This window comes from Solanum pennellii, chromosome 11, assembly GCF_001406875.1.
Source record: "Solanum pennellii chromosome 11, SPENNV200".
Classification (NCBI taxonomy): Eukaryota; Viridiplantae; Streptophyta; class Magnoliopsida; order Solanales; family Solanaceae; genus Solanum; species Solanum pennellii.
Genome location: NC_028647.1, coordinates 2,085,083 through 2,107,775, shown reverse-complemented (window position 1 = coordinate 2,107,775; position 22,693 = coordinate 2,085,083). Strand labels below are relative to the sequence as shown.

General features: G+C 33.6%; 2 protein-coding genes across 4 annotated transcripts; both read left to right on the top strand.

Moving 5' to 3' along the window:
• The first annotated feature begins 916 nt into the window (after positions 1-916).
• On the top strand, positions 917-4,210 carry LOC107003252 (bark storage protein A-like). The gene is made up of 6 exons (XM_015201553.2): positions 917-1,332; positions 1,435-1,502; positions 1,860-2,015; positions 2,509-2,715; positions 3,439-3,618; positions 3,883-4,210. Exons 1-6 carry the CDS (start codon positions 1,089-1,091, stop codon positions 4,057-4,059), a joined length of 1,032 nt encoding a protein of 343 aa, XP_015057039.1. The 5' UTR covers positions 917-1,088; the 3' UTR covers positions 4,060-4,210.
• A 1,111-nt stretch (positions 4,211-5,321) lies between these two features.
• LOC107004652 (dihydrolipoyllysine-residue acetyltransferase component 1 of pyruvate dehydrogenase complex, mitochondrial) lies at positions 5,322-22,600 on the top strand. 3 transcript variants are annotated; one of them, XM_015202943.2, is made up of 24 exons: positions 5,322-5,527; positions 7,204-7,254; positions 8,687-8,744; positions 8,821-8,854; positions 11,145-11,194; positions 11,295-11,339; positions 11,474-11,547; positions 11,788-11,857; positions 14,961-15,152; positions 15,251-15,295; positions 15,406-15,479; positions 15,919-15,988; positions 16,206-16,352; positions 16,449-16,607; positions 18,178-18,238; positions 18,414-18,458; positions 18,543-18,626; positions 20,902-20,978; positions 21,050-21,112; positions 21,396-21,466; positions 21,550-21,610; positions 21,869-21,929; positions 22,062-22,142; positions 22,237-22,600. In XM_015202943.2, exons 1-24 carry the CDS (start codon positions 5,412-5,414, stop codon positions 22,293-22,295), a joined length of 1,848 nt encoding a protein of 615 aa, XP_015058429.1. In that variant the 5' UTR covers positions 5,322-5,411; the 3' UTR covers positions 22,296-22,600. The 3 variants fall into 3 exon arrangements, with proteins under 3 accessions (XP_015058429.1, XP_015058428.1, XP_015058427.1); XM_015202942.2 differs by having other exon boundaries at positions 8,696-8,744; positions 16,206-16,607; XM_015202941.2 differs by having other exon boundaries at positions 16,206-16,607.
• The last annotated feature ends 93 nt before the right edge of the window (positions 22,601-22,693 follow it).

The following is a 22,693-nucleotide window of genomic DNA, read 5'->3' as shown; positions in this document are numbered from 1 at the left end:
AGATGTAATTAACTTTTTAATATGAATTTGTGTAAAATTACCTTTTTTATTCCGTGAAAATAGAAGCGAAAGCTGCAATTTTCCTTACTAAATTCAACAAAAGTGTAGTAGATAACTTTGAATTTTATATTGATATTTAAAAATTCATTATATTATTGAAGACATCAACGTGAAATATATGGAGGATAATAAACAATATAAAACAAGATCTTATTGAGATTTGCTATGAATTATTGTGAACATTTATTTTATGTCAATTAGGTTTTATTTTCTCCGTTCATTTTTATTTGTCACGTTATATTTTTTAAAACTTAGTTTGATTAATTCTCAAAATTAAATTAGATTAGATTAATTGGATATTTTAAATAAAAAATTCAGATATTCAAAAACTATATAAAAAATACTATAAATTACAATTTTTTGTATATCAATATAATAAGAAAAATACATATTAAAATGTTAATCAAAATTTTTATTGTTTAACTCTAAAAAATAAAAATTATGACAAATAATAGTGGACGAAGAAAAGTACGTGATTCATGAGTTCATGGTCACCAACTCAAACGTTTATATTATGTTATAATATAATATACAATATAATAAAGATATCTACCCCTATTTTGTTGTTATTTTCGAATTCAGAACATCAAATTTAAGTAAAAGAAATTGTAATAGCATCAAATCAAAAGTATAATAAAAATTGAGTTAATTATAAATTCGCATAATTTAAACAAAAAATACTAAATTCGTCTAAATCGCTAACAAACATTAAATCCGCACCTGTTTGTTATTCAACCGAAAAACTACATATCCTACCTAAAGGGACAGTATTGGTAAAATTTAATAACTTTTAACCTAAATTATACGTGTGTATTTAAAAAGTTAGTTATTATATATAAATAATTTATTCAAACATGTCGCAACCAAGAATTGTAATGTAGACAGTCTACCTGATGAATACAAAAAATCTCGACTCCGGCCCTACTTCCATTAGAAAATTGATAAACCTTATGTGATTTTTTATTATATATAACTCAACATTGTTAAGCCTGAAATTATGGACAAAACTTGTTGCAGTTCAATAAAAAATGGCTGCAAAACAAGTTGTCCTTCTATTTACTCTTATATTGGCTTTGGGATTTATCCCTTTTCTTGTATTTTCTGCACAAGCAATTCCATTTGAAAGATTTGAATCTTTAAGAGTTGTCAAAAAAGTTAATAAAAATGGTCCTTTTCTTGGACTTATCACAGTGTATGCACCAGAAGAAGAAGCTTTCTTTAAAACTGGTGTTTTTAGGCCTGATCCTAGACACCCTTTTGTTGACTTATCAGGTCGGGTTTAACTGAATTCATTATTTTCGACTCGAGTATTTTTGTGTAGTGAAGTGTGACTGTTTCTGAATTTACTGACTCTAGATTCTGAATTTGTTGCAGGTAGACGATTTCGAATTGGGAAAGTTGAGGGCAAAAAAGTCATTTATGTGAAATGTGGAGTTGGATTGGTGAGTTTTTTTTTGATCTGAAATCCTTCTCTCAAAAAGTTAATGGATATTTTCCTTTATTTTTTAAATAGTGCTTTTATTCTTGTCCTCTTGTTGATGATAAGAGACAAGTAAGAGATCGGACGTGACGTGATGGTTGAAATTTTTTCATTCTGTTTTGAATTCAATTTTTCGGAAATGAAATTTTTTTTGATAGAGAGTGTTTGATCTGGTTCGAATCTTGAATAGTGGGCCGAAATAGGAAGTAGTTATAATTCAGTTGGTTGACTATCTAAATTTTCACTTTGTTGGTGAGAGTTCGATTTTATTACTGTTGTTATAAAAAAAATTGATGAAATAATTGATTGGTGTCCTTAGGTGAATGCAGCAGCAGCAACACAACAGATGTTGGACTTGTTTGACATAAAAGGGATAATTCATTTTGGCATCTCTGGTAATGCTAACAGTTCTATGCAAATTGGAGATGTCACAATCCCTGGGCAACTTGCACAAACAGGGCTTTGGGATTGGCTGGTAAATAATTCTTGTTCGGACTTTTCAAAATTGTTAATGTACTCGTGTCAAATACTTCAAAAGTACCTAGTCCAAGCAACATCTAGTAAACGAACCTTTTTTTGTATTTTTATTATCTATGTTGTTTGGATCCTCCAAAAGTACTGTCACACAAGTGTCGGAATCTCCAAAAACGCATTAATTTTTGGACGATCCAACACATATCCGTCAATATTTTTGAAGAGTTTGAACAACACATCAAACAAACCTTTTATTTTTGTATTTTTATCAGACCCTCCAAAAATATTGTCACACCAATGTCGTGCACAAATTTTGAAGGATCTAACATACATATGTTAGCAGAGTTCGAGCAACTTAGTAAATAAACCTTTTTTGTACTTTTATCTGTATTGCTTGGACCCTCCAAAAATGCATAGCTTCTGAAGAGTCTGAGTAACATAAATTTCCGTCTACTCAAATAGTTGGCTCACATAAATTTGTTTTTTTTTAACAGAAACCAAATGCAACAATGGAACCAAATGATTTTGCTCAATTTACTTTCAAGAGCTATAATGATCCTAAAGGAGGGGAAAATCAGTTGGGAAAAGTTGGATATAGCACTGAACAGTTTTACTCAGTTGCAGGGGAAGTCAATGTGCCTCAAAGACCAGTTTGGTTTAACATAACCAACAATTGGCTTCATTTAGCCTCTCATTTGCATGTAAGTAATATTAGTACCATCGAATCAGGTCAATTTGCACGCACTTTAATTATATCTTCGATTATATCTATCATCTCTCCTTGTATAGGTGGGATCCGAACCCCCTTCGTCAGTTATTACATTATATGTATATAGTAGATGATGAATCCCTTGATAAAGATTAGGTATAATATGACTCTTAACTTTGTTTCAGCGAACAACTATATCCTCCAACTTTGAGTGTGTATAAGTAGACAGTTAGACTTATATAAAGTTGAACAAGTAGACACACGCGACCTACATGACATAATACACGTAGGATGCAGGACGCCACGTAAAATGCAAAATTGTCATGTAGGACAAATGTGTCTATTCGATTAATTTTAAATAAGTTAAAAATGTCTATTTGTGCATACTAATGTTAAAGGTCATAGTTATCGGCTGAAATCAAGTTGAGAGTCATCTTTATGTCTTCGTCACTAAGTTCAAATACCAGATAACTATATAGTCTATATCCATCAAGTGGAGACGGATCTAGGATTTAGATTTGACAGTTTTCACATTGTTGTGAAAAAACAATTTTCTTGAACCGAAGGTCTATTAGGAACAACCTCTATACCACACGGAAGTAAGAATAAGGTCTCCGTACACCGAACCTTCCCAAATCTCACTTGTGGGATGTTTTATACCACTTCTTTATGGTTATTTTGTTGTAATTATGATGTGTTTGGATGAAATTAACAGGGGATAAAACTTGATCAATGTGCAAATTCAACATTGTGTCTACCAGAAAAGCCAAAACTAGTTGTTGGATTGAAGGGAGCTACTTCAAATTTTTTCATTGACAATGCAGCTTACACACAATTCCTTTTCAAAACTTTTGGTGTCACATCACTTGACATGGAAAGCTCAGCTGTAGTAATGGTAACTTGCTTTTCCGTTTAAGTTATATAAATCGTCAGAATAAAATATGATTAGATGACTGATAAAAAATATTGAGTTTAGTTAAACTCATAATATACCAGCTTCATTGTCTTTAACTACATGCAACCGTTCATAAAAAGTAGATAAGTAACACTGGAAAGAAGACAGTTACTTATTATAGCATGTTAAAATATATAATCAGTCTAAATTTAAATATATTTTTTGCAATATTTGTGTATATATAAGTTAATTTTTTTTGTGCAGACATGTTTGTCAAATGGATATCCAGTTATTGCAATTCGTGGATTATCAGATTTAGCAGGAACACAAAAAGGGGATAACACAATAAGATTATTTGGATCTTTAGCTGCTCTAAATACAGCAAAAGTTGTAATTGGTTTTGTTAAGTCACTATCAATAAATCACGTTTCGCGATTCTAACTAGAATATTATCAGAGATGAATTTAGAGCAGCTTCTAAAAGTTCGACTGAACTTATTAATATTGCTCCAATTATGTATGTGTACGCATAAAAATATTTCAATGTATACGTATAATAAGATCACACGCTTATTATGAATCAATTTTCTCTATGCTCCTAATGTTCAATTTTTTAAAATTAGAATTTGACAAATTTATAGGATCTTTGACTAAATATTAAAAAATTTACTATTATTACCTGTTGTACTAATGAATAAATATGCATTTTACACAATATTATCATATTTTACTCATCATGAACCCAAACAGACCTACTGTTTTTCATTCAAATTCCTCAAATAAATTTTGCAAACTCAAAAAAGATAAATAAGAATAACAAATATAAATGGGAGAAAAAGAAATTAGTACATTAATTTGGAAATATAGGGTTTGCATTAGTTACACTCGAAAAATTCTTAAATTTACAATGAAATTGTTTGATTCGAATATAAGTTAAATAAGAAATTAGTTATATCATGTAAATTATAAATATTAAATTTGTTGAATTGCGTGAATAAAATAATTCAAAATTTCAAAACTTTATAAAGGACACAATATAGGAGTTGGTGCCCAATAAATTATTAAATTCATTAAATTAGTACATAATCTGCAAACATGAAACAAAACCACCATTCATGATAAGAAAGAGCCATTGAGACATTCAATTAAATACATTTTTTTGTTTAAGAACTTTTAATCACTTCTCTCACATTTTGTTTATTTATTTATGTTAAACTGGAATAAAGAAGTGGACCAAATTATTAATTCCCCATAGGCATCAAAATTAGACCAAAAGAATCATTGCCCACCAACCCCCCTTCCTAGCCCACCCCTATTATCGTAATATCATTATTTTCATTTCAAAAACTTAAATAAAAAAAATAAAATAATTGATAAAAATAATCGAATTGATTAAGCAAGTAGAGATCTCCTGAATACTATCTCGATATTTTGCAAATTATTACATCGAATTAAAGTTTATCTTATATAAATTTTCTTTATTAACAATAAAAAAACAATTCAACATATTACCATTATTTCACAATAATTTAATTATAAACTAAAGTAATAATAGTGTTATAAAATTAAATACATCTTATAAAATCGCATAAAATTTCGATATTTTGAACCTATACTCGAACATAAGGGACCATTTTTGCCATTTACTAAAAGTTATTGGGTTGATATATATTTTTTATACTTTTGTATATTGTTTTCAGCGAAAAAAAAAAGAGGAAGAAAGTTCATAGCGGAATAATAATAAGCATATAGAAGTTGAAGAAAGCAAAAGCGTGGTGGATCTGTGAATGATCGATGGCGCTCTCTCGACTTCGTCATCCGTTGATTTTCCGAGCTCCGTCGCTACTCCGAGCTCGCCGTCTTCTCGCCGCCGGTCCTTGTAACTCCTCCACACTCCGATCGCTCCATCAGTACGCTTTCCTCTTCACATTTTTTTGTCATTTTCTGAATCGTTGTAATTTGATAGCTCAAAAGCCTGTAATCGATTATACTTGTTGTAATAGGAATTATAAAATGCTTAATGTTCGCGTTGATTTTAGATATAAGCTCAAAAACAAGGAGAAATTAGAAATGATTATATTTATATATGTGTGTGTGTGTTGGCTGCGCGTTCGGATTTTGTAGCTATAGGCATTTGAGATTGAATAATATTTGGTTAATTAGGCTAGAAGAAGCAAAGAAGTGTGTGGTGTAATGCATTATTCAATTTTGCTCCATTTTAATGAACTGTTTGGACTTTGGAACCTTGAATATTAATTTGATTTATGGTGTAAGTTACTTGGTTTGCTGTTGAGTAATTTGAAGATTTTCATCTAGTTAGAGGAGTTATTTTTTAAGATCACATATAGCAGTTTGAGGGAGTTCTTCATCTAGTAATCTTTCTTCCGAAGGTTCCCATCGTCATGTTTAGGATGTGGATTGGGGGTTCATTATGGTGGAAAATTTCAGTCGTGAAAGAAGAAGATTGTGATGTTTTTAGGTAATATTCATTCAAATTAAGGGTATACAGTGCATTTCAAAAGGCATGCTAATATGTCAATTTTAAAAAAACCAAGGCATGCTAATATTTCTGATTATGAATATAAGTAGGCTTAGATGGAAAAGAGGATTGTAGGATTGGTTATACTTTGTGAGAAATGAAATGGAACTGGGTGCCTCATTGGTTGCAGTATTTCTTGTACTTTTTATAGAAAAAAGATATCAAAGATGAAGTAATAAAAGGAGTAACAAGAAAAGCAAGCTCAAAAAAAAACAAGAATTAAAGGCTTTAGAGTGCTCTAAACTTTGAACTTGTGGATAAATTTGGTGGGGGAGACAACTATATTTAGTGACAAAGAAGGAAAGATCTTCTTGTTGATTCTTTGTTTCTTTCCTCATAAGCCTTTTGTGCATGTATACCAATTGCTTTTTTAGTCCATATTTGTTCAGTGATAAACAAAAGGAGAATCAGTTTTTTTTTTATGTTGGGTTGAATAACGCAGCATTGAGATTGCACCCCTTCAATATAGTTTAAATAATTTCATTATTAAATAAAGAAAAAGTGGGGTGATGCACCAACGTTTTTAGTCAAGTACTTCTATTGATGTATGCCAGCAAAATACTGGAGTAATTACTGTATTATTGCTGTCTTATTATCAGTCGTTTTGCATACGAAATTTGCACAAGAGACCTCTACTTTCACTTAATTCCTCAAGTTCCAATGGTTGTAATGTTTGTTCAAACTTTTTAAGAAGATGCATTCTTTCTTAAGCACTTTGGCAGAATTTAATGTGTATTTTGATGTTTATTATTTCCATGCACCTAAGAGTGTGGCTAGTGGTTAATAAAATGAGGTAAATAGTGGAGATCAAGGAAAAAAGCATGTAGGTGATTTCTTCGCATCTGCCTAAGCCTTGGTGGGCAAAGTTACCCGATAGTTGGTTCTATACAAGCTGGAGGTAGTAGGTACCTAGTAGAATAGTCAAAATACGAATAGCCTTGCCCGAAAACCACCATCATAAAAATGATGCTCATTGTTCCCTTGTTAATATTTATTAAATACATTTATTAGATTTGCAAATTTTCAATAATCATTTATTGGCTGCAGTGTTCCTGGGGTGCTGAATCAAATTCCTGATGTGGATGCTTCTTCATTAAGGTCTGATGTTAGTCCATTCTAGTGGTTTATTTACTGAATTGTGCCATCTCAACTTAAAAGGTGTTACTGACATTTTTTTTAAATAAGGTGTAACTGACATAATTTCTTCTCAAAGAAAAGTTCACTAACACAATTTTTCCTTTCCCAGAGGACTTTTGTTTAGTATTAAAATGAATGTATAGGTAGAACTATATTAGCTAGTAACTAATTTTTCATTTTTAAATGTAGCTTGGTTTAAGGGGTTTCTTGGATCTAATGCCATGTCAAAACCAGTAATAAGCATTAAGCTAGTTAAGCCTTTTCTTGTCCTATAGAGACTCCAACCCAACTCAATAGTTTTCCAGATTTCATATGGTCGAGTAGGGCAGTTGTGCAATGATGGATACGTTTCCTCAGAAGGGCCTAGCATAATGACTAATGTTTCTGCCTCCCTATCATGTCTGTGGTGGTGGCATGAGTCCCACATTGATGTTTTTGTTTTGCATAATTTATAGATGCTGGATATGAGATGATACTCCCTCTATCTCAAAGAGAAACTTTATCTATACACTCCTTGATATGGTTTAAGATCTTGTTGAGAAAAAGAAGGTTATTTAGGGACGTATATTCCTTAAAGTTCAAATAAAAGGGCGTCAAGATGATGCAAAGTTACAAGGAGATGGAAAAGGAATGAACAAAAACAAAAGTTTCACCTGAAGAGTCCTAAGATCTGACTACATTAACTTCTTTTATATGTGTGATGAAGAAACTGATTTATCTAGTAAACCTGTCTATCACTCTGTTGTCAATCATGTCCAGAAAGATCCTTCTTCCAAATGATGGCTCATGGCCATAAGTCTTCAGCATTCACATGTATGATTGCAGACAATTTGAGTCTCTGTCTCTCTCTCCACGACTACCAACCTATTGCTATCTGACTGGGATATATGCTATGAATAAGATGATGCGTATCTTCAGAAATTTATGGCTGAATGGATGTGATAAAATTTTAGAGACTCCTCAATTAAATTATTCTATTTTACTATGGTCACTAACTGGATTTCTCATGTCATATGCTTAGTGAATAAAATTTTTGAGAGATTGATATTCTGATCTGATAACCATCTAAGATTTGACTTTTAGCTGTAGTTTTTAGTTTGGAGTGCCAATACTATACTAATAGTAGCATAGTTGCTTAGTTAGTCTTTGTCTTTGCATATTATAATCTTACTGATTATCATTCTGGTTTAGCAGAAAATCGAGTTAATGACAAACAAGGATAGGCTAGAATCTTTGCATGGGAGATGATATGGCTTCTTTAGACATTAAGTTGCATCAGTGTCATATTTTCATTGAACTAAATGCAATTATTAATTATTAATCAGCTGAAGGTAGTTTAATCTGCTCCATAATTGTTTTTTCTCGAAACGTATTCTATTCAATGACTTTGAAGTTTGGTCAGGCCTTTAAATTTCCGCCTGCTCAGTGAAGTACATGTTGTACCATCTAAGGTTAGTTGCAACACATGTCTTTCCATTAAATTTCATTACTTTATGTTTCCTTGATTCAATGGTGGAAATGTTGCAGCTACAAAGTGGTGTTCGGCACTTCTCGTCAGCTGGTAAGCACACTATACAAATGATGTTGCTCCCACCCAATGCTGTTATCTTTCCAGATATTTATAGATTGCTTTCAGTAACTTCCACCATCATATCTTGAATTTCAAGTGCAACACGGAATGAAAAATTAGTAAGGGGCCCATCTGATAAGAGCATATAAAAAGAAAAGTGGAATACAACTTAAGAAATTCTTTCAACTTCTAACATCTAAGAGAAATTGCATGAAACACGTGATAAGTCCTTTCCCGTTGGTCATGTTAGTAACATTATTTGTAGGAGACCGTTGCTTTGATCATGTTCTTATATCTAACTTGAACTCCTCATTTATACTGTTTTTCTATAACAAGTAGCCCCTTCAAATGTCATCATTTCATTACATAATAGGGATGTGTTTCTTGGAGCTCCCATGTTTTTTTAAATAATAAATAAATCGAAATATAAAGAGATGGAGCCAGTGCAAACTAAGCTAAAGATAGCGCACAATGGAAAAAATGATTCATATAGGTGATATCTACTAGTTGGACATAGGTTTTAGCTTGTTAGGGAACTTCTAAAACTGTTACTCCCTCCACCTCATTATGTAGCACCCTTTGACTTGGCATAATGTTTAAGAAAAAAAGGAAGACTTTTGAAACTTATGGTCTAAAACATTCCTTGGATATTTATGTGGTTGAGATTCATTTCATTAAGGGTAAAAGGGAAATTTCAAATTAAATTGTTTGTAATTATACTAAGTAGACATTCTTTTTGGGACGGATTAAAAATGACAGGGTTCCATATAAAATTTGAAAGAGGGAGTATTATAATTACTATCTCCGTATCAAAATAAGTGCACTTCCCTTTCTAGTTTGTACAAAAGAATGCCTCTTTCTATTTTTGGTAACTCCTTGAACCCCATATTTTACATGGCATGTTTATTACTAGAAGATTAGAGGGCAAAGGGACCAACAGCCTGAAGATTAGAATCCAATGCCTTAGTTTACTTTATTTTTGGTGTAAACAGGATATTGTAGGGTATAAAGTAGACATAGTTGACTTCATAGGTAACTTGTAAAGTTTTTCTGTTGAGTAGTCCTCACTGAGGAAAGTGCACATACCATGTGGATTGTAAATGTTCCTATCATCTTTTGTTGATGACTTTTTTGTGAATACAAAGTTGCCTTTACTCCAAAAAATAAAATAGTCTCAAAGGGCATTTTTCAACATTACGCACATCTTTAGTTTAAGACCACAAAATTCAAAAGTCCCCCTTATTTCTTAATCTTCGTGCCTAGTCAAACTAAGATAGTTAAACTGAAACAGAGGGAGTATTAGTTGTATATACTTTTATTTATTTTTCACTTTCATTTTTATTTGGTATGATGATGATATGAGTTGAGCTTAAATGGAGAGGTGAGGATTCATATAGCCGACCCCGATATCGCCGACCGTGACTTGCTTGGGACTGAGACATAGTTGTTGTTTGAATGATAAGTCACATCCTCCGACCTGATGCTCAAATCTGATGTTTCGGAGACTTCTGGTTTATAGAATGTATTTACTTTTAAGTGTTATCTTGTACTTCAAATATTCCAGTGGCTGTTCCATTACCCTGATTCATTTGGGAAGACATAAGCCTCTTCAAATTTATACATGTGTTTGTTCTGTGGTTCAACACTTTTGATCACCTCACCTGCTACAGATAATTGTAAAGAAGCCCGACAAGACAATTTTGGTCCTAGCTGATGCATGCTAAATCTGAGGTGTTTCCTGTTCAGCAAATGTTAGATTACTAAATGTGTATTTTGTGTTCTCCAAATAATGATTTCGTCCTCCACTTATCAGTTTAGTATATGCTATGTTGGACGTTGAATCACGTGTATTAACTCAATTCTTCTTCATCTAGTTCAGTGGCCCTGGGAAGTGTAAGAATGTTTAGCCTTAAGATAGAAAATCTGGCTAATGGTGCATTTAGTTGTAACATAATTCAGAAACATTAAAAAGCAGTTAAATCTCTGACTTATATATGCGATAAGATAGTCCTTTTAGCTTCTAAGGTGTTAGGCATGTCATGCTCTCCAAGATGTACTGGAGAGAATGTCTTATTCCATTAAGCTGTATATTTATTTCCCCTTCGGTTAATTTATTTTCTATTTTAGAAAGACAGTGGAAAGATATTTGGTGACCTTCAGACACGTTATACAACTTTTATCTTGAACTGTGTGAGAATCTACTGATAATATGAGATCTTATGTGGCAGAAATGAGGTCTTTCTTTGTTAAATGTTATAATACTTATTTCCTACTATTGCAGAGGCTCCTTCATATACAGAGGTGGGAATGCCAGCTTTGTCCCCTACAATGGTAATCTTAGTGGCATTATTTCTATGAATGATGAAGTTTTCTGCTTATCATTTCCTTATTATTGTGGAAATTCTTAACTTACATGTTCATCTCACTGCAGACTCAAGGTAATATAGCAAAATGGATAAAGAAAGAGGGGGACAAGGTCAGTTGATTTCATGGCTACCGAAAGTTAAAGTAGTACAATCTTTAGACAAAGATAATGCCTGCTAAAGTATTAAGGCTCAACAACTGACATTTCTATTTTATTACACTTTGTTAAATTCGGATTCCTAACAGATTCAAGCAGGGGACGTACTATGTTTGATAGAGACTGATAAAGCAACGCTTGAGTTTGAAACTCTTGAAGAAGGGTAAGCCTATATTCCAATTGTGCTGTATTTGCTTAGAACTTAAAAGAGAAAATTTCCTTTTGACAAGGTAAGTAGTGTTCTTTTATGATGTTATTGCTATTCTTTACGTATGATGTGATTAGTTTTCTTCCTGATGCTCTTGCTGTTCATAAATGCCTGAAGTACTCACTCTAATCATCCTGTTAACGGATGCACTTCTTTAATGTAATTGGTTTTGTTGTTTGGGGATATCATTTGCAGTTTCCTTGCAAAGATATTGGTCCCTGAAGGAACAAAAGATGTACCGGTGGGACAGACTATAGCAATTACGGTAATAAAAGTTCTTAGATATTTCTCCTGCCACTTTTCGTCTTTGTTTTCTATTTTGTGATTATCTCCATTCAGTCAAGCACCACAAAATATAATTGAAGTGATAATGCTGCATTTTTCTCTTTTTCTTTCGCTTCTTCTCTGGAATTCTTTGCTGCAAAATGGAAAAAGAAGTCTGTGTTACGCCCCAAGAATTTCTAATCGTTTTTTTTGAGTTTCTATTGTTCTTTTGTTCGCATAAACAGTAGGTAGCTTAAATGGAATTGTATAGTGTCCACTTTTTTGGTGTAAACAGCTTTGTATAGATGATATAGAGCAGATTATAGATTTGATAGGAAATCTATAATTATTCCTTTTTGGAGGTAGCCAGCATACAGGTATGCTGAAGAATTCAACCTTACCAGTTAAAATAAAAAAAAGGTAGTTTAAAAGTTCTCATTTTGGGAAGTGGGTGTTCTCTCTGAAAAGTTGTCAACTCCTCCCCCCTTTTAAAATAGTTGTATTCTAACAAAAAAGGCACAGGCTTCTTTGGTAAACAAATTATTTTGTGGGTCCCAATTTAATATTGATTTGCCTATCAGAGACCTGACAGTTGGAAGACTGACACCCACTACAACAACAAACCGATAGATCAAAGCAGGTTGAAATTGGTGTAAATATGAAAGATTGAAGACTAAATACATTCCCTCGTGGAAATTGTAGTATCTGGTTTTCTGCAAGTATTGTAGCTACTATCTGATAAAATCAAATGTTTTTACATTCTAAGCTTTTCCTGCTAATAAGACTACACATTGTTCTCTTTCTTCAGAAGTTTACTAAAGCCACCATGCTATAAGTATCAGCCAAAGTTCTCTAATTATCAGCCCTTTGTGTTGTGTTTTTGAAGGAAAGCCATACTAACAATGTTTATCTATACAACATTGCTCTTTAAGCCCTAACCACGAAATGGGTTTGCATTGAACTGTTGAAAGTCAAGCAACCTTGCATTTTTTCTCTCCAATCAGAAAGCTCGTCCTTTTATTGAATTCCAAGAGTGTTTGAGCAATTGGAACGGAAGTCGAGAGTTCGTTACGGAAGATTGACTGCTACATACAAATTGCAGAGATGATAGAAATGAAATGGCAAGAGGTAGGCAGTCAATGATTCTCTGTTAAATGATAGTATAGAGGCCTACTTAATGGAGGGGATTTAAGGCCTGATTGTAAATAAGTTTGGAATACTAAAGCACCAGAGAAGATGGTGTATTTGAGATGGTATATTACGTAGGATGCTGTCAGCAAACAATCTGAGGAAGAGAACGAATATATGCTGGACAGGAACCACTTCATAGTACACTGTAGTTTGCATCAGATATATGGGCATTCATATTTTCCTTGTTAAACTATATTGGGTTTTACTAGATAGTGGCAAATGCTGTAAGAAGTAGCTTTTTTTTGAAACTAAAAAAAGGATGGAGGCGAGAAAAAGAAGATACGGAAGACAATTTCATTGTGCGTTCTTGATGATTTGGTTGGAAAGAAGTGAATGAATCTTATAAGGATTTAAAAGACCAGCATGGACACTAAAGGAAATCCTTTTGCTTCACTTGTATTTTGAATTAAATAAATTTTTTCTTTTTGTGCCAATAGTTGGTTAGTTTTTTTGTGATAGCCGAATATTATATATTCTGTCACTTTGAAGCCATCTTGGTTAGAAATTAATTAGAAGTCTTGACTTATCTAAAAGAGTCCTTGTATATCAAAAGATAATTATGAGAAAGGTAAGTGATTGGGAATTATGATGGATTAGGACACTTCCGTCCTTTGTACTAAAAAACGAATGGTATCAGGTTCTCCTCTTCAAGTATGAACTTGGAGGAGAAAGTAATGTATGCATCACGCAATATATTGATAGTGTCCCGCCTTGAGAGACAACCACTAATTTCTTTTGTGGTCTTCTTTCTTTCTTTCTTTCTTTCTTTTAAGAGCAGAACTTTTTTCGTTGGTATTCTCGACTGAGTTTAACTCCATTTGTAATAAGGAAAGGTTTCATTAAAAAGGCATCTAGAAGATGCAAAAGAAGTTGTCTTAGCTCCAATACATGAGAAGAGACTATGATAGGATTAGGGAGCTAATAAAGACCAAAAATTGGCCAGAGCTGTTTACAGGGGTTCAATTGCTCCAGCAAAACAAGTTAAGCAAACATCTAGCTTTTAGGGAGTGTTTTGGCATTGAAATTCCGTTTAAACATTTCAGTTCCTTTCTGTCCAAAAAACACTAAAAGATTCTTGGAGGATTACCAATAGATCTTCTTGGTGGCTTTGCCAACTCTCCTTAAGCACCAACTTGAATATGCTTTTTTTTTTAATTATTGTGAGTGGGGTGACCCAGAAGTCCCAAAAAGATGCACTAGCTACGAAGAACGAGAGGAAGAAAAAGGTTTAAAAAAAAAGGAAATGGAGGAAGGCAAATGTATAACATCTTCAACTCCATTTATTTATTTGCGGACCAACTCTATCCAGAGTTTACCAACTAGGAGGATTTTTTGTCAAGGGAATCTTACTGTAGCAGTTCTGTAAAGAATTCCCTGACATGGTTGAGATCGAATGAAAGTAGCAAAGATAAAAAGGCAGGAAAGTATTTTAAGCACAAACTGAAGTTAATAAGAGTGCTCACTGAATACTTTAGGAGGTAAACTCAAGTGGAAACAAGACAGCCTTCTAATAGAAATGGATCCTGGTTTGGAAGGATCTTTATAGACTGCCTAATCCCAGTTTTGTTTTCCTTTTTACTTAAATATAGCCATAAAGGCAATAATTATCTCATGGCTAATTAGACATGATTGAATGCTTTAAATCTACTAGCAAGTTCTTGTCTTTTGGTTCCTCAATCAGCAGCTCATATCACTAGAATGAACTAATTTCTCTACCTTACTATGAACTAAACTATGTTCCTCGTCAAAGTTATGATGACTGTCACCTTTAGATGAAATTCTTGCAATGTTTTTCTGCCTCACTATATTGGATGTCTCAGAGCCTTCTCATTTCCTACATGCTTAGCTTAATCGGGTTGTGTAGACTGCCATGGGCATCTCTTACTGTAAATATTTTTCGCTAATTTGAGTAGGTGGAAGAAGCAGATGACATACAAAAAATCCCTGCTACCGTTGGTGGTGCATCAGAGGTTAAAAATCAAGCATCTTCTCAGACAGATGCAGCAAGGGGAGATGGGGCTACAGAAGTGAGTCCTGCGAATATCAGCTCATCTGAACTTCCTCCACATCTGATCCTTGATATGCCAGCTTTGTCCCCAACCATGGTATGGAAAGTTAATAATGGACTCTTTCATTTCCATGCTATACTTGTTTCCTTTACTGTCAATGCTGATGAATTCTTTGTTTGAATTCTTACCTATAGAACCAAGGTAACATTTTTAAATGGAGGAAAAAGGAAGGTGACAAGGTTGGTGCTGCATTATAAGTGCTAGTGAATTTTCACAAATACCCCAGACACTGGGCAGGGATGGACTAAACAGCATGTGTAACTATTATCTTCTTTTTATTTTGACACAGATAGAGGTTGGTGATGTTCTCTGTGAGATAGAAACTGACAAAGCAACTCTTGAGCATGAAAGTCTTGAAGAAGGGTAAACTTTCCCATTACATTTTAAATAAGATGTTTAATTGCAAGAAAATAAGATACTGTTAGAGATATATAACTATTACTATTTTTTACTGTACTTTCTATGAGGTAATTATTTCTTAGGACTTTCTAGTTATCCAGAAAGCAGCCTCAAAATATTGAAGGAAGAATCCTTCCTAGCCTCTTCATATTGACTTTCTATGGCGGAGGCCTTCTTAGTTACATCTACTGCTGTTTATTTCAGGGAGTATGTGAGGTTGTTTTTGTTACGGTTTTATCATGTTTTTTAGTCTTTGAAGTAGAAGACATTCCATTCCATGTGTATCCTGTTTGCTCTTGTAGATTATGAAACTATTTCCCTCTGATTCAGTGTTGGTTTTACAATTTGATGTGTTTGTTTTCTTTGGCCACAAAAAAATATTTTTATCTGGTGTGATTTGTAGATTCTTGGCCAAAATACTGGCACCTGAAGGTTCAAAAGATGTGGCTGTTGGGCAGCCTATTGCAATCATGGTAAGTTGCTGATGCTCCTCTCTTTTTTTCACCTTCTGTGAGAAATTTAGAACTTTCTGTTGTCTTAACCATTAGAAGATGCAAATCAGTATATTCAGATTTAGAGTTGGGACTTGTTGTAGTTCTTTTTTTTAAAAAATATTTTATCTGGTATAGTTACTCAGTTATGGATTATAACTCTTAGCATTTTGTGGAATAAACACTTCTTTTTTGCAAGGTTGAGGATGAAAATGATATTGAAGCTGTGAGGACATCGATCAGCGGCAACAATGTGGTTAAGGAAGAAAAGCCGGTCCATCATGATGTCACAACTGAAGTTAGAACTCAGACAACAGGTTTCAATAGAATCAGTCCAGCTGCTAAGGTATTAATTACGGAACATGGTTTAGATGCATCATCAATTCCAGCATCTGGTCCTCGTGGTACCTTGTTAAAGGGAGATGTTCTTGCTGCATTGAAGTCTGGAAAGGGATCAAGCAACAATTCATCAGTTGGGAAGGCAACTCCATCTCCTCCTCAGGTCAACCAACAAGCTACTCCAACAAAGTCACTTGATTTAAAATCTGATGGACAGCAAAAGGATGCTTATGAAGATTTACCCAATAGTCAAATTCGCAAGGTACTATGAACTACCATCAGCAGTTATTTAACACTTTTACCTTATTATACTTGTTAAACGATAGAGCTTTAATTGTTTTGTTTAGGTATTTTATGTTATATACTATCATAATTGCTAACACATTGAGAAAAAATGAAGGACGATCTTGTTTCTTGGACGTAAGGATCAGTTTCATTTATCTATGTAATACGAGCTTTAATTGTGTGGTTGTAAATCATTTCATTTAGTGTAAAAGGGGAGTTTTTTAGTTAAATTGTTTTTAATTATAGGAAGGTGACATTCTGGATGAACTTAAAAAGGAAAGGGTGTCACATAAAATGGGACGAAGGGAGTAATACTTTTGATTCTTTCTATTTCCTTTCTTCTTTTTTTTCTTCTTTTTTCTTGTGTAATTCTTACTCTTCATTAAGAGGTCTTTGATCAACCTTCTATTGAAGACTAGTTGATTACCATAACAGTTTATTTTATTGAAAAAAATACCACCCCCCTGTATGAACTACTCTTTTACGGTTAGTATATCACATTGTTGTTAAAAAAACAACTGTCTTTGGAATTTTGGATTGGATAATTTAGTAAACATAAAATTTGTTTGCAACCATTTACTTTGCAAGATTGACGACCAGACCTTCACAGTACTTGTTCTATCTATCTTAGTTGAAATACGGTAACAATTCCTAAATATCATGCTTTAGACTTAATAACAAGTCTATAGGTTTAGAAAGAAAAAAAAGTCAACAGTATGTTACTTTTCGAAAATAAATTTTGGACAGACAACTGTAGATGAAAAGGTTTAGATTTAAAGAGAAAGACGACTTATTAAAGGAATTTGAGAGTCTTAACTGATAATACTTGTAAGGTTGTCTGTTAATATGGAAATGAGTTTGGTTTTGTTCTTTTTCTGGGGAGATTTTTATTTTGTTTCAATAAAGAAATTGTGTTTTGTTTACCAAATAAACATGTGTTACACCTTTCTATTAAAAACTTTGTTGCTGACTAAAATTATCAAGGTGGCAGTAATAACCAAGTTAAAATTTCGGTGTTCTTAAAAATCATTCTTTGCATTTCTAGACCTAGTGAGTTTTCCTTTGTTGAATGAGCATTGAACAAAGACTAACAAGTTGATCTGTGAAATTTCAACTTAGAAGGTTCAGTTTGTAAATCACCCAAGGAGAAGTTGAAATATGAATAATTATTTTTACCTTTAAAAATTAAACATCTACAGTCTAAAATTAGAAATATGTTAATAAATCAGCTGTTCGAATAAGGACCCCAAGTAGGATATCAGCTGCTCAAATTAGGACTCCAGGTAGGGTATTATCTTGTCTTATTTGTTTTCCTCTTTTCTGGTGTAGTGCTTCTTCTGCAGTGTATTCATCTTGGTTTTTTCTTATATGTGATCCACTTTCGACTTGGCTTATGCTCTACATTGTTCTTATTTTTCACTAAGTTTATGTGCTATCAATGTATTCTTCACCCCCATTTCCTGTGTTTTTTTTATGCATGTAGGAGACTTGCACAGATGACATCTCGTACTTGATTTGCTGTGTCTCTCAATCCTTATATTTTGCAGGTGATAGCAGCAAGGTTATTGGAATCTAAGCAATCTACCCCTCACTTGTATTTGTCCACAGGTTCTGTCAATTCTCAAGTTCTTAGTGCCTAATAAGCTTTTGTAACTATTATGCATCTACTTGATGCCTGCAATAGAACTAATTACTTCATCAAAGAAAAAAATTCATAGTGCTATGAGTAGTAATTACTAATATCTAATTTGTGGAACTTTTTCAAATTATTCATTTCTAACAGATGTTATATTGGACTCTCTTCTCTCCTTCAGAAAGGAACTTAAAGGTATAGAATTAAGGTGTTTAATTTGTATTGTTGCTTGTGCTGATATTCCTTCATAATGATCTGGCACATCTTTATTCTGTGCAGAAAAGTATGATGTTAAAGTCTCTGTGAATGACATTGTAATCAAAGTGGTTGCAGCAACATTAAGAAATGTACCAGGAGCAAATGGTGAGTTTTTATTAGTATTTTCATTGCTAATTGAAGTTCTGAACTTATTTTTCATTAACAGCTAAAATGTAGGATGAAGCGAAGCATAGTTAGCTATGAAACCTAATTGTGAATTTGTTTAGTATGTGGAAGCAACTTTCTAGCTTTGTTAGATGAATGACCAGAATCTTTTTTTCTCAATTTTGATACTTCCCAATCAGTTTCATTTAGTTCTTATGTCAGGAAAAGATCATATGATCTCCGAAAGAAGATGTAGGAGGGACAAAAGATAGCTTTTCCAGTTAAATGTTAATGGTGTTTGTTGTAACATGCACTTAGATATCATATAATCCTTTTTTGTCAAAAAAAGAAAAGATATCGTATAATACTTTACAAATGTATGTTTATTGTGTTCTGTTTTAGGTAAAAATTAAGAGTTTATAATTGATATTACTGTGACATAATAATATCCATTGATGATAATTGACTTGTCATTTTTCCCGTTTCCCTTAAATGCTCATGGTTTGGGCATATTAAGGGCGATAAGATTAGGAACGAGGGTATACGGGACAAGGTGGTAGTGAGCTCCGTGGTGGACAAGATGACGGAATGGAGACTAAGATGGTTTAAGCATGTGAAGAGGAGATGTGCATATGTCCCAATGAGGAGGTGTTAGAGGTTGGATATAGTGGGTACAAGAAGAGGTAGAGGTAGACCAAAAAAGTATTGGGGAGAGGTGATTACACAGGAAATTGTAGCTTCAGCTTACAGAGAAATGCCCATAGATAGGAGGTTGTGGAGGACATGTATTAGGATAGAAGGTTAGTAGGCATTGTTCGTCCATACTAGTAATTGTAGATTACTTGTGTAGTTTTTTGTTCTTCAACTATCATATTATTTTGTTGTGGAACTGTTCTGTTACTATATGCTGTTTTTGTCACTATGTCTTGATTCTTGTACTTCCATTACTATCAGTTGTTTATTATTGAGCCGAGGGTCTACGAAAACAACTTCTCTACTAAGGTGTGGGTACGGTGGCGTATACTTTACCCTCGCCAGACCACATTTTGTGGAATTACATTGGGTATGTTGTTGTTGTGTCTCAAATGCTCATGGTGTATCAAGTTTTTTCTTATTTGTAAGTTCAGAATTGAACATTTAATTTGAGAAATGAGGCTATAAGTTATGTATTTCCATTTATATGAATGAAGCATGCTAGCTCTCTTATTTCCAGAGGTCTAGTGGGTCTCCTACAATCTCTTTTACTAAGAAGCATTCAGTGAGACACTTAACCCCATTAGGCTTCATCCTAATCATGTACCATCTCTGTTGGTCTGGAGTGAAGCCTCTTAAGTCTTCAGTATCTAACTATTCTTCACGGAAAAAATACTCAATTTGTAGAGGAGGAACTCTCGTCTCATTTTGCAAAACCTCTTTCCGGACGGAATAGGAGACTTGTCTGGTTATGTACTACAGTTGTTATCCAGTAATTTCTTTTTTTTTTTTAAATGCATTTACAGATTAACAGACTCTATATGTGTATACTGCTTCTTTCTCTTTTTTCCACAACTTAAAGAGTATCTATCTGTTGACTTCATGTTGTGGAATCACAAACTTTTGGTCAAACTGGCCAAAGAATTCTATATCCTCTTTGCTTCTGTATATATTGCAACTTATTGTGGAAAGAGTTGATTTTGTTTACAGTCTAGCTTCTGTATATATTGCAACTTATTGTGGAAAGAGTTGATTTTGTTTACAGTCTAACTCTAACTCTTCATTCAAACAAACTTTTAATGGAGACCACTATTTCCATGAAACCTATTGTACTTTTGGTTCTTCTCCTGGCATTCATAATAACTATTGATAGCAACTGTCGATTTGTTGGTGTTTGTCTAGGATACTGTAAAATTGTAAGGTGATCTTTTTCCTTATTTGTCTCCTGTACATCATGATACAATCTAGACCAGCAATCGAGAGTGTGTAATTTTTGCTGAACTGTTCTTCAGAAACCTGTAGCACTTCTCTGCTCACAATAATACCCTTAAAAGCTATAACCCCACCCTCACAAGCAAGAATAGCAGAAAAGGATGCAGAGTCATTGTATTTAATTGATGGCTATATCCTTCAAGTATGGTTTTCCGGTTACTAAATCAATTCATTCCTGATCTATGATTATCTTCATTGAATTTCACTACATAGACTTTTAGTTTACTTGCGGATGACTAGCTTAGTGAAAGACACTTTCTCCTGTGAAATGCTAGTTCACTGAAAAGCTTTCTCTTTAAATCCATTACAGCTTACTGGGATGATGGAAAAGGTGAGGTGGTGCTTTGTGATTCTGTCGATATATCTGTTGCGGTTGCCACTGAAAAGGTATGCAGCATACTACTGTTTTGTTGGATTTTGTACAAATCTTGTGCTCATTCCATTTTCTTGAGTTTCAGGGCTTGATGACCCCAATTATCAGGAATGCTGATCAAAAATCCATATCCTCAATATCTGCGGAGGTAAAAAGGGATATAGGTTGAACTGTTTATTTTTTCAATATCTTGGATGATAAGGCTAGACACTATTTTCTTTTAAGTGGGGATATTGAAATTCTGTTTAATGTATAAACTATAGGATTTTGATACTTTGAAGGGAACTGCAATTTTGTTCATAGAAGCTAGCACGAGAAATATTTTCTGCAATATGTATATACTGTATATTTTCTGTCTTTATTTAGGAGTCTAATATCCCAGCTCATTGTGGTTTCTTACCTTCTCATTATCATCTACTTGTGCATGAAAGATCAAGGAGCTTGCTGGAAAGGCACGAGCTGGAAAGCTTAAACCTAATGAATTCCAAGGTGGCACTTTCAGGTGAATAATCGACTTCAGATTCTAGGCATTGTAAAGAGCAGCTCTATTGGGCAGGAATTATATCTTCTGTGTTCTTTTTGCAGCATTTCAAACTTGGGCATGTTTCCAGTGGATCGGTTTTGTGCAATTATCAACCCTCCTCAGGTCATTATACTTTTCTTCCCTCTCATCCTGTAGCACCCCTGCATGAAAAATATCTGCTATTCCTTCCCTTTGATCGAATAGATTAGCGTTTTATGTCAGCCTCTCCTTAACTATTGAACTTCTACAGTCGATGCATTAAATTTTATAACTGAATTGTTACCGGTGAGTTATATAACTGATAGTTCTCCAGAACAGGTCATTCCTGTCACTGCTCATAAATCTCTAGCTTGAAATCCATAACATTGTCTCTTTCCTCAGGCCGGTATAATTGCTGTTGGTAGGGGCAATAAAGTTGTCGAACCTGTGGTTGGTGCTGACGGTATAGTTCTAACTGAAAATTCTTCTTGCTTATTCAATTTGCTGAAATATTGCCAACACCACACCGACTAGTTTAGGATTGAGATGTATAGTAGTTTCTTTAACTAGTTGAATTTCGCTTCCTTCTTTTCAGGAATTGAGAAACCAGCTGTAGTTAACAAAATGAGTTTGACATTATCAGCTGATCATCGCGTCTTTGATGGGAAGGTTGGAGGTAAGTTCAGACTTCTCATCTTTAAAAACTTGTATAGTTTACCGAAGTAGAGATTGTAGTTCACCTGTTTACATCTCTTCAATCAATCTTGCAGGTGCGTTCGTTTCAGCATTGTCATCTAACTTCAGTGACATCAAGAAGCTTCTACTTTAATACGGATGAAGTGTCTGGGAACAAAATATCCTACAGGACAACCTGTGCAGGCGGCGTAGTTCTTTTTTCTGATGATAGTTTGCCTCTTTCAGATCTCAAGCTTGTATTAATGGTGCCATTTTTGTTCTTGAAGATAGAAATGATTTGAGGTCCATAAAATTGGACTAGTTCCAATACCAATGATACTACCATTTCTTCTGAGATGCTAAGTTTATGACACTTCTGTTCTCCCTGTAAAGTTGTACAATAGGGGTGCCTCAATATTTTTTACCAAATAAAAAGCTGATTTTTTCCTCTCTTGCTCATGTAATGTTTTCCCTTACTTTTACAGACCATGTAACAGCTAAACTAAATTTCTTTTGTTAATCACCAAAAGAAAATTATTGCTCCATACACAT